The 10,568-nt window shown below is 42.9% G+C and overlaps 2 protein-coding genes across 3 annotated transcripts in view; one reads left to right on the top strand and one right to left on the bottom strand.

The window, feature by feature from the left end:
* ftcd (formimidoyltransferase cyclodeaminase) overlaps positions 1-2,762 on the bottom strand; it is a 6,090-nt gene extending 3,328 nt beyond the window's left edge. The window contains exons 1-6 of the mRNA XM_083551410.1: positions 2,488-2,762; positions 1,523-1,706; positions 1,197-1,325; positions 1,030-1,118; positions 753-932; positions 364-501 (exon numbers count right to left, since the gene is read on the bottom strand). Of these exons, the coding sequence (XP_083407536.1) occupies positions 364-501; positions 753-932; positions 1,030-1,118; positions 1,197-1,325; positions 1,523-1,706; positions 2,488-2,541 (774 nt within the window). The 5' untranslated portion in view covers positions 2,542-2,762. The remainder of the gene's footprint in view (positions 1-363; positions 502-752; positions 933-1,029; positions 1,119-1,196; positions 1,326-1,522; positions 1,707-2,487) is intronic.
* A 3,098-nt stretch (positions 2,763-5,860) lies between these two features.
* On the top strand, positions 5,861-10,010 carry cnot9 (CCR4-NOT transcription complex subunit 9). Of its 2 annotated transcripts, XM_083549703.1 has the most exons (8): positions 5,861-6,035; positions 6,776-6,955; positions 7,933-8,048; positions 8,284-8,393; positions 8,478-8,587; positions 8,686-8,784; positions 8,917-9,008; positions 9,528-10,010. In XM_083549703.1, the coding sequence occupies exons 1-8, from the start codon at positions 6,018-6,020 to the stop codon at positions 9,694-9,696; spliced, it is 894 nt and encodes a 297-aa protein (XP_083405829.1). In that variant the 5' UTR covers positions 5,861-6,017; the 3' UTR covers positions 9,697-10,010. The 2 variants fall into 2 exon arrangements, with proteins under 2 accessions (XP_083405829.1, XP_083405828.1); XM_083549702.1 differs by having other exon boundaries at positions 5,872-6,035; positions 8,284-8,587.
* Positions 10,011-10,568: the final 558 nt, after the last annotated feature.

The raw sequence follows: 10,568 nt of genomic DNA, 5'->3' as shown, positions 1-10,568 counted from the left end.
AGAGAAATATGAATCTATTTGAATTTGATAATAAATCAGTCATAAATCTGTTTATTTGATCACAATGTAATAAATCAGAATCAGTTTGAAATTGGATCAGTCATGGAGCTGAATCTGATTTATATTAAATCAGCAGTAAATTTGTAATAAATCTGAACCCTTTTTTTTGTTGTTGTTGTTGTTTTTTTGCCTGAAGTTTGTTTGTGAAATTTGTTTCACAATAAATCAATGATTAATCACTTTGCAGTTCAGACTGGAAACATCTCCATGTAGAATCAGGAATTATTTACACTGAATCAGTAATGCAGTATTTGGGCTCTTGTGGTGTCGTCGGAGAGACCGGCTGGTCACTCACTCACTCACCCTTGCATCTCTGCAGATTTCCTCGTAGACGGTGTGGAGTGGAGTGATCTCGAAGTCCAGGATGTTGGTGGACACCTGAGCAAGATTTGCCTCGTCCAGGTACCAGCCCATCCCCTGCACCTTCTTCAGCAGCCCCAGCTAAAACAATGCGAACACACATGCTGTGATGATGCTAAATCATGTGTGATGGGTATGTGTTATTGCATCATAACATAGAAGAGCCAATCAAATTCCAGTATGTAAATTCAGTCCAAGTGAATTGTCATATTTGTTGACTTTTAATTGCATGCTAAGTTTTTTTTCTCCAGAACCATCGTGTTTAAACGTTTATCACATGATATGATTAATCGCAGTTATTTAACTTTAATCACGTGTAATGCGTATCGGACCTGTCCCTTTCCCCGGCCCTGCTCCCGGATGTCCAGAGCGATTCGATGAGCTTGTTCCTTGGTGCTCAGAAGGTTCACGTTGTAAGCGATGAGGAATTTTCGAGCTCCGGTGACCGTGGCGCCCCACGAAGGAACGAACGTGGCAGGGCCAAAGTCTGGAGCCCACTCGCTTTTCTTTAGCTGTGGGACAACAAATGCATTACAGTATCACCGATTATATCAAATACCCCAGAATCGATCATTACCACGTTTCAGCCTGATCAAACCGGAGCCTCACCTTCTCAGGTAAAGCTTCATACTCTCCTGCTCGGATGGAGGGCAGAGAACGTCTGCTTTCAGTCCTCGCCGCCTCGCCGTACAGATACACTGAGAAAGACAGAGAGATTTAGTGCTACACATCACTGTTACACTCTTGCTGGACGTGAGAACTGCCTTCCACCTCACCTGGCACCTTCAGCGTCTCCGCTAATCTCCTCCCGAACTCGTTAGCACATGACACACACTCCTCCATGCTGGTGTTCTGCACCGGGATGAAGGGACACACATCCATAGCACCGCTCCTCGGGTGCTCGCCTACATACACACACCCACACAGACAATTGTAAATCTCTTGTAAAGACTCTGGTGAAAGTGTGTGTGTGTGTGTGTGTGTGTGTGTGTGTGTGTGTGTGTGTGTGTGTGTGTGTGTGTGTGTATGTGTGTGTGTGTGTGTGTGTGTGTGTGTGTGTGTGTGCATGTGTGTGTGTGTGTGTGTGTGTGTGTCCACACACCCTTGTGCTTGGTCATGTCGATGAGGGTGAAAGCAGCACGTGCGGCGTTCAGCGCTCCCTCCACCACGGCCTGCGGAGAACCCACGAAGGTGTACACGGTGCGGTTAGTGGAGGCCCCGGGGTCCACGTCCAGCACGCTGCAGCCTTCTGTGGCAAAAACGGCATCGGCGATGGCTTTGATCACCTGCGCAGGGGGGGGACACAGGGTTGCGAGTTCAAATCCCTGGATCGGAAGCCACTGGCATTTTGAACACACCTTCATCCTGAGGGCACTACAGGTCAGTATTTTTGTAATGTAGTGGACTTTACTCATAATAACCAAACTTCAGGGAATAAAACATTGACTTTAAATATTCAGAGAAGGCCATTCTTTCATGAAAAATGTGTTTGGTGCACCCACACACTACATAGGGTGCAGGGGCCATGAGTTATACACTCTATATAAACATTAGATGCCCAAATGGCTTCTTAGTTCTATATTTTGCTCCCTTCATAGTGTATAATCGTTTTTATACTCTATATAATCTACAATATCTGGACTTTATTCAGGATTCAGACATCTGGCTTTTGTTATATAAGTGCGCTATGTATAAACTTCTACACCCTCTAAGTTTGCGGTAAAAATCCTTTGTTTGGGGGCTGATTCAGTGTAATTATGATAGACAGGGTGTAAAGTAATTGCCCCTACCCCCTACAGGATGCCCTACATACGCATTAAGGAGACACCTGTAGGAGACATATGTAGTTCTTTGGATGAGTGCACTAAATACATGTTATGACCCTTACATGCTATGCACAATAAACACCTTCTTCCTTTACTTTTCTTAGAATATTACTTTGTGTGTGTGTGTGTGTGTGTGTGTGTGTGTGTGTGTGTGTGTGTGTGTGTGTGTGTGTGAAATTATTTCAAATATTACACTCGAAGCAAGAAATGATGTGAAGAACGCAAGAAAGATTGATTTTACCTCTTTATCTTGTCCCTCTGAGAAGTTGGGCACACACTCCACCAGCTTGGCCATGGCTACACTCGCTCTGAGACGCTCCTTCTCTTTCTCTCTCTCTTACACACACACACACACACACACACACACACACACACACACACACACACTTTTCCACTCTACAGCTCTAAAATGTTTCTCTTTCAGTATAGAAATCTTTCGCCCTGTGAAAAGCAACCTGAAATATTGCGGTCAGGGTCCCTCAGGAATCATTAACTACGTCTGCAACGATTGGCCTGACTACAGATAACACACTGCTGCAGGGTCATGCTCGTTCTTTCTCACACACACACACACACACACACACACACACACACACACACACACACACACGTGCACACAGATAGTGCACATCACTGCAGAATTATCCAATCATGATTAAAGAGAGAGAGAGAGAGAGAGAGAGAGAGAGAGAGAGAGAGAGAGAGAGAGAGAGAGAGAGAGAAAGAATCAAATATTTCGCCCTGTGAACAGCAACCTGAAATATTGTTCTTGTTACAGCTTTATATCAAGGACACATAAGTACACTAACTATTCAGCCTAAAACCCAAATTAGGACACAGAGGATGAGACTTCGTAAAGGAAGGTGATGGGACTTTGTAAATGAAGTGTTTTAAATTGTAAATATTGGGATAGAAAATGATCAACACGTATTTTGGGGTATCAGGGTAAATGCAACCCCTACGGTTCTTCACTTGTCCCTCTAAGGGAAACCATGTTTAATATGAACTTTTTATTAACAACTGGTTTATATGAAACCCTAGAATGGGGTGTTTTCCCAATCTAGAATCCTTTTATAAACAGCTATTGAAAGAGCTTGTTTGCAAACAGTGTAAATCTTGGAGTTAAGTAAGGAATTAACCCATATTTAATTCACAATAGAACATTGAAACCATATCAAATGTTTAAACTGAGAAAACTTTGCACCATTTTAAGGAGAAAAATAAGTTCATTTTGAATTTGATGGCTGCGACACGTCTCAAAAAAAGTTGTGACAGGGCCACGTTTCCCACTGTGTAGCATCAGGTCTTCTGTCTGTATACATCTGGAAACTGAGGACACCGGTTGCTGAAGTTTTGATGGAGAAATGTTGTCCCATATGTATCTGATACAGGACTCAAGCTACTCAACAGTTCTGGGTTTCCTTTGTTGGGTTTTTCCGTTTCATGATGCACCAAATGTTTTTAAATGGTGAAAGGTCTAGACTATTATTATTATTATTATTATTATTATTATTATTATTATTGTTATTATTATTATTATTATTATTATTATTATTACAGTTCCTGATCCAGATGTAGTCACACTAACTCCCTCCACTCCTCCTCTGATCTTCAGACAGATTAATACATGACTCTTTAACCTCACCTCAGTGTTGCATCATGCCCCAGAAAGTAAACAGGGCCTTTGATCTGGTGGTTAATCAGTGATGTATAGGAGCACATCTGTAGGGTTTTTTTTTTTTGTTTATTTAAAAGCAGCGTTTCAACAGTAATGATGGCGTAACAGTGAGCCACTTCTCCTCTTTACTACAAACATGAACAGCTCAGAATCTCGTCAACGAGTCTCGAAGACCTCAGAGACGTTTTTCTGCATTGCACTTATGAGTCACACACATTCATCTGACATAAACAATTTACTACAACATACAGGTGTTTTTACTATGCTAGGAAATTCTAGGATGTTTTTACTGTGCAATACTGGAATAAATATGCATTTAGTTTACTTTTCATTTTTCAATTATTATTATTTATTTGCAAATATATATAAAAAAAAGGGTCTATAGAACTAAACTTTAGACAGGTTAGATCTATAATAATAAAACCTTGTTCAACAATATACAGAAAGACAGACAGACAGACAGACAGACAGACAGACAGACAGACAGACCATAAGTATGGTATGTGCTTTTTGAGCATTACGATCTACGTTTAGTCCCAATTTGCCCTCATCATTCCCTCCACTCTGCTGGGAAGATGTTCCACTAAATTTTAAAGTGTGCAGCTTTGGGCAAAGAAACATCAAAATGTATTTAAAAATGAAATACTAAATAACTTTAAATGTTTTAAATTAAACTACACAATACAGCAGCTTCACAATGGATCAAAATAAACGTCTGTATTTTAATATTTTAAAAATATGAACTCTTTTATAAGGGAGCATGAAGTTTCTACCCTCAGTTGGTCTGTTTGATTTGTTCTTCATCATCACACTGATTCGGTTGATTTAGTAAACAATGTTTGATAGCAGCAGATTTTCTCTGAAGCAGTAAATCTGAGACACGCAACCAGTTAACAGCTCAACTATTCACACACAAAATCCTTGTGGTCTCCCAGATGAAGGTCAGTTTTAAAGTATCCAACAGTTTCATGTTGAACAGTTCAAAAGACTCATCATGGACCGTAATCAAGTGAATTGGTGTTTGGTAACGAAGGGCTGCTTTACATCAGTAACACCGACTCAGTGACAAACAAGTCATTCAGAAGAAGACGACTGATGCACCTGCATTTAGAACAACGAGTCTCTCTCTAATGAATCATTTGATTGTTAATGATAAGTAAAATAATATATTATGTGTCAGCAGTTGTTCAGGCAGTGGTCTGCAAAATCATCATCTACTAAACATTTACTTCAGTTAGTGCGTGGGGGAGGAACAGTGTGTGTGTGTGTGTCTGTGTGTGTGTGTGTGTGAGGGATTGAAGGCTCCACATGTGACTTTAGAGTTCTTCTTTTGGCCACGAATAAACTCAGGATTCCAAGCAACTCCTTCATGAGGCTCATTAAAAGTGTCTTCAAGGCGAAATGTTCGAAGATTTTAAAATATAAAACATATTCGGGGTTATTTAACATGTTTGTTTATTTACTACATAATTCAATACGTGTTCTTTTCTAGTTTGCATGTGTTCAGTATTAATGTACAATGTTGAAAAATAATAAAAAATAAACTATGTGCGCAAATAGAATTTATATATATATATATATATATATATATATATATATATATATATATATATATATATATATATATATATATATATATAATGTGTGTGTGTGTGTGTGTGTGTGTGTGTGTGTGTGTGTGTGTGTGGCTCCTCAGTAAGAAAAATTAGCATTGGAAATAATCATGTTCATCAGTAGCCACAGGTGTCTCCAAACTTTTCTCTCACACACACACACACACACACAACACACACACACACACACACACACACACACACACACACGGTTCAAAAATGGCGGCTCGCGTGTATTTCTCTACACGCGCGGTGACTGTCGCCATCTACTGGAGCGCGGCGCAACAGCAAGCGTCGCCATATTGGAAAGGCGCTGGGGTGAAAGGTCAGCGCTGTGGCGCGCTTGCGCGAGCGGCTGTTTTCCCCACACAGCGGCTTTCTCCATGTCAGTTCCGGATGATTTTTTGCTGTGGGACTGAATTAAACTAAAAGAAAACCCTGGAATTGGTGACCGGAGTCGGGTTTAAAACGGTTCCCAACATGCTGGCCACAGGAGCGGTGAGCCCTGAGCGGAAAATCTCTTCATATTACCATTTGAAATGGAGCGGTGTCAGGGCCTGGCTACCGTTAGCCGCCTAGCATCAGCTCACTGTTGAAGCTAGCTTCAGATTTCCTCAGACTTTTTATCGTGAATAAGTGAATGAGTGTAAAAGTTATATGTGGTTATTTTACCTGGTTGTGAACTTATTTAACATGTATTTAAGGACTTATTAATGATATTATTTCTATTAGCTTGCTAACATTTTGAAAGTTTGCATGAAACACAGTGATTAGCACACTCATGTAGCGTCCTGCTGTGGTGAGGAGGAAACTGGGCAGAAGTAGAAACTCGTTTAATAACCAGGATGATCTGAACATGAGTCGAAATCACCATCCATGTGTTTTGCACACTTGTATAATTATATACGGAGTTTGGTCCGAATCTTGACATTATTAGTACAAGTATTACGGGAGTCACGTGACAAAAGAATGAAGGACATGGAGCAGACTTGGAGAGGTGAAGCGACTCATTCTGTGTATCATCATTTGTCCATAGCTGCATATTTTGATGATTGGATCTGTAGTTAAAGGTGGTGTGTGTGGAGACGTGCTGGGAATATGCTTATTGAAAAGTGTAACATTTCAGTCTGATCTCTGATCAAATGAACTGAACGTGTGGAATGAAAATCCGCTCGCTTTCACGAATGAAGTCACTAAAGTGATCAGACCTTTGAGGTGCTGTGTTTTTTTCCCTGCAGGCAGTGAGCACCACGATGGCGCAGGTGGATCGGGAGAAGATTTACCAGTGGATCAACGAGCTGTCGAGCCCGGAGACCCGCGAGAACGCCCTTCTGGAGCTCAGCAAGAAGCGCGAGTCCGTCACCGACCTGGCCCCCATGCTCTGGCACTCGTGCGGCACCATTGCGGCGCTCCTTCAGGTTTTATACTCGCACCTCACCGACTTCCTGTGTAACATGCATTGCAATATGTAGGTCCTGTGCAGAATATATGAAGGCTCATAGATTGTACATTTCTGGCCTATATACCCAGTGGAGTCCCAGTGTTACTGGATATGAATGGTATTATTCCCTACCCTCTCTAGGCCACTTGGACATAGTGAACTCTGAGGTTTTTCCCTCCCGAATATCAAGTGCACTAGTAATAAACCTCGATTTAACAGACTGTATAAAGTCAATTTGATGCTGAACCCTAAAAGACCCCCAGGTGCACACTTGATAGTGTCTAGAAGCCTCAAGAGAGCACTATATTCTCTATAAAGTGGACATGATTAGGAAGCAGATTTCAAATATTTTTTCTCCATTATACAGCTGGTGAATTAGATTTAACCAAATGTAATTTATTATTAATAAGTGTTTAATGCTCGGGTCTGAAACGACTCCTAAATGTGCCCTGTTTAGTGTTTAGTGTTTATTAGAGGGTGATGGAGTCATTGGTTTTGCCAATTAATCACCACGGTCATTATTCGCTGTAACTTTTTGGCAAAAATTCATACAGATAGTTTTTTCACGACAGCGGCCTCTAGCGGCGAGTCACGGACGCCACGTGCTGTTTGTGTTTACACGCGAGACCGCGCGCTGCTCGGAGAGCGATATATTTATTATTTATAACTAATTTATATATATGTTTTATAATATTTATTAATTAGCATATTCATATTTTGTCTATGATTTAATAAATGTTGTATTTTTGTAAAAAAGTTCAGTACTATATTACATTGTGTGTCATGTAGATTTTTTTTAACCAGTATCCATTCTAAAAGCAATCGATTATCAGCAAGTAGGATCCGACCTCGTTATCAGTAGAATCCGCTATCGGTTGACCCCATGGTGTGTAAGGATTCTGCCTGTTGGTTCCTCCAGTTGTTTTGTGGTATAACTGTTGAAATTCTGCACAGGAAATCGTGAACATCTACCCCTCGATTAACCCCGCCACGCTGACGGCTCACCAGTCCAACAGAGTCTGTAACGCCCTGGCGCTGCTGCAGTGTGTGGCCTCGCACGTGGAGACACGGTAACCAGCACGCACGTGCACGCACACTGTAGCTGATTAACACAATCGGATCTTTCAGACGTGTGTGTGCTACAGCTAGTGATCTCACAAAACCATTAGATCCTGATAGCATGTGATGTATGGAGCAGCCTGTTCACCTCGACGTGTTGTGAAAAGCAGTCAGTGGTCTGACAGAAGGTTGTGGTCCATGCTGGAATTGAATGCAAATGTCGTCTAAACGCGTTTTTGTTTTCAGCTCGGCCTTCCTAGCGGCCCACATCCCCCTGTTCCTCTACCCCTTTCTTCACACTGCCAGTAAAACCAGACCCTTCGAGTATCTTCGCCTCACCAGCCTGGGAGTCATCGGTACTTCACCTAAACCTCACTTACCAACCCTGTGTAGACGTGTCACTCAGCATGTGAATAAGACGTGTGTGTGTGTGTGTGTAGGAGCACTGGTGAAGACAGATGAACAAGAAGTGATTAACTTCCTGTTGACGACAGAGATCATTCCCCTGTGCCTGAGGATCATGGAGACGGGCAGTGAACTTTCTAAAACGGTACCTGCACTCTCAGTCTGCCCATGCTAACACGGAGAATCAGATTAGCCGTCGTGCCTCGTTATCCCGCATCCCGTCTGATTGTTTTCTTGGTGCAGGTTGCAACATTCATTTTGCAGAAGATCTTGCTGGATGACACGGGCCTGGCCTACATCTGCCAAACCTACGAACGCTTCTCTCACGTGGCCATGATCCTGGTGAGAACAAAACTGTGTGTGTTGCTACAAACCCCTGCACGCAGTCCACAGTCTACACAGGCATGTGGGAGTGTTTTTATTTGTTTTGATGGTGTGAATGATGTCTGTCTTCTGATTGGTCGGCTGCTGCAGGGAAAGATGGTGCTGCAGCTGTCGAAGGAGCCGTCAGCTCGACTGTTGAAGCATGTGGTGCGCTGCTACCTGCGTCTCTCTGATAACTCCAGGTGACCAACAGCACCTCAGCATCGTTTATACTGTTCAAATGGGTTCACGTCCCCTTTACCGGCACACAGACACGCACAGGCCACACCCCCTTTACCGGCACACAGACACGCACAGGCCACACCCCCTTTACCGGCACACAGACACGCACAGGCCACACCCCCTTTACCGGCACACAGACACGCACAGGCCACACCCCCTTTACCGGCACACAGACACGCACAGGCCACACCCCCTTTACCGGCACACAGACACGCACAGGCCACACCCCCTTTACCGGCACACAGACACGCACAGGCCACACCCCCTTTACCGGCACACAGACACGCACAGGCCACACCCCCTTTACATAAACTGACACACCCATCCATGGACACAGGTGGTACTTCCTTAACTGAGACTGATGTGCACACACACACACACACACACACACACACACACACACACACACCCCAGACCACAAGTGTTAGTGTTGAGCAGTGAGCACATGTGTGACTGTATTGTGAATGTATTTTATACAGGGCGAGAGAAGCTCTTCGTCAGTGTTTACCAGATCAGCTGAAGGACACGACGTTCGCACAGGTCCTGAAGGACGACACTACCACAAAGCGCTGGCTCGCTCAACTCGTCAAAAACCTGCAGGAAGGACAGGTCACAGACCCACGTGGCATCCCTCTACCTGCACAATAACACACACACACACACACACACTTCTGACAAGATGTCTTGATGAAATGAATTTTTTTTATGATCACACGCACGCAGTGGACTGTTCTCGTGCACGAGGCTCTTACACACGAGTGATTCAGCCAATATTTAACAAGTTTACGGTGGGGATTAAATCTGCTGGCTGTTTACTCCAAAACAACACATACTCCTGTTTTACTCCAAGTGTCTGTTTGTGAGGGTCTCACACACACACACACACACACACACACACACACACACACACACACACACACACACACGTTTGAATGCTGTAAAATAAAAATGGAATCACTGTGCCTGCTGCCATCTTGCATTTTTTTATGTTGAAATCGCATTTCAGCAGCTGAAACAGTCCCCAGCGGAGGATAATCAGGATCCATTTGAAGATGACGTGTAAAAATTCTTCACGTCCAAACTGTCGTTTTCAATCGTTTCCCAAAAGTTGTTTATCAACACTGAAACGTCTGAAAATGCATTACCGCGCATGATCTAATCTAACGCCTCGACACGTGACATTTCTGCCAAATGCACGTTTGTTTTCACACACGATCCACACTGCGACGTGAAAACCGTATCGGTGTGTACATGACCTCTGTCACGTGGTATTTCAGGGAAAACACCTGGGGGTCGTAAAGTTACAGCAGATTTACTGCTCAGTGTTGATTTGATCATGTCCCTAGAACAGCACATCCACACGTGATTTCTTCCTCTTACAAAACATCTGCTTTTGTTACTACAGAGTGACTCGTGATGGTTTTTATCCATTTACAGGTACATTCGTGTGGACCCTCCATGAAGTGAGTGTATAAAACGTGTGTTTGTATAACATCATGTACTGTATGAGTGATTATCAG

This window comes from Silurus aristotelis (assembly GCF_946808225.1).
Source record: "Silurus aristotelis genome assembly, chromosome: 9".
Classification (NCBI taxonomy): Eukaryota; Metazoa; Chordata; class Actinopteri; order Siluriformes; family Siluridae; genus Silurus; species Silurus aristotelis.
Note: the sequence above shows the minus strand (reverse complement) of the source record. Positions and strands in the feature narration are given on the sequence as shown.

Excerpts from the sequence above, each read along its gene's own strand:
- cnot9 (XM_083549702.1), top strand. Across the intron at positions 8,049-8,283 it reads GCCTCGCACGTGGAGACACG|CTCGGCCTTCCTAGCGGCCC; the intron begins GTAACCAGCACG and ends TTTTGTTTTCAG. Across the intron at positions 9,009-9,527 it reads CGTCTCTCTGATAACTCCAG|GGCGAGAGAAGCTCTTCGTC; the intron begins GTGACCAACAGC and ends TATTTTATACAG.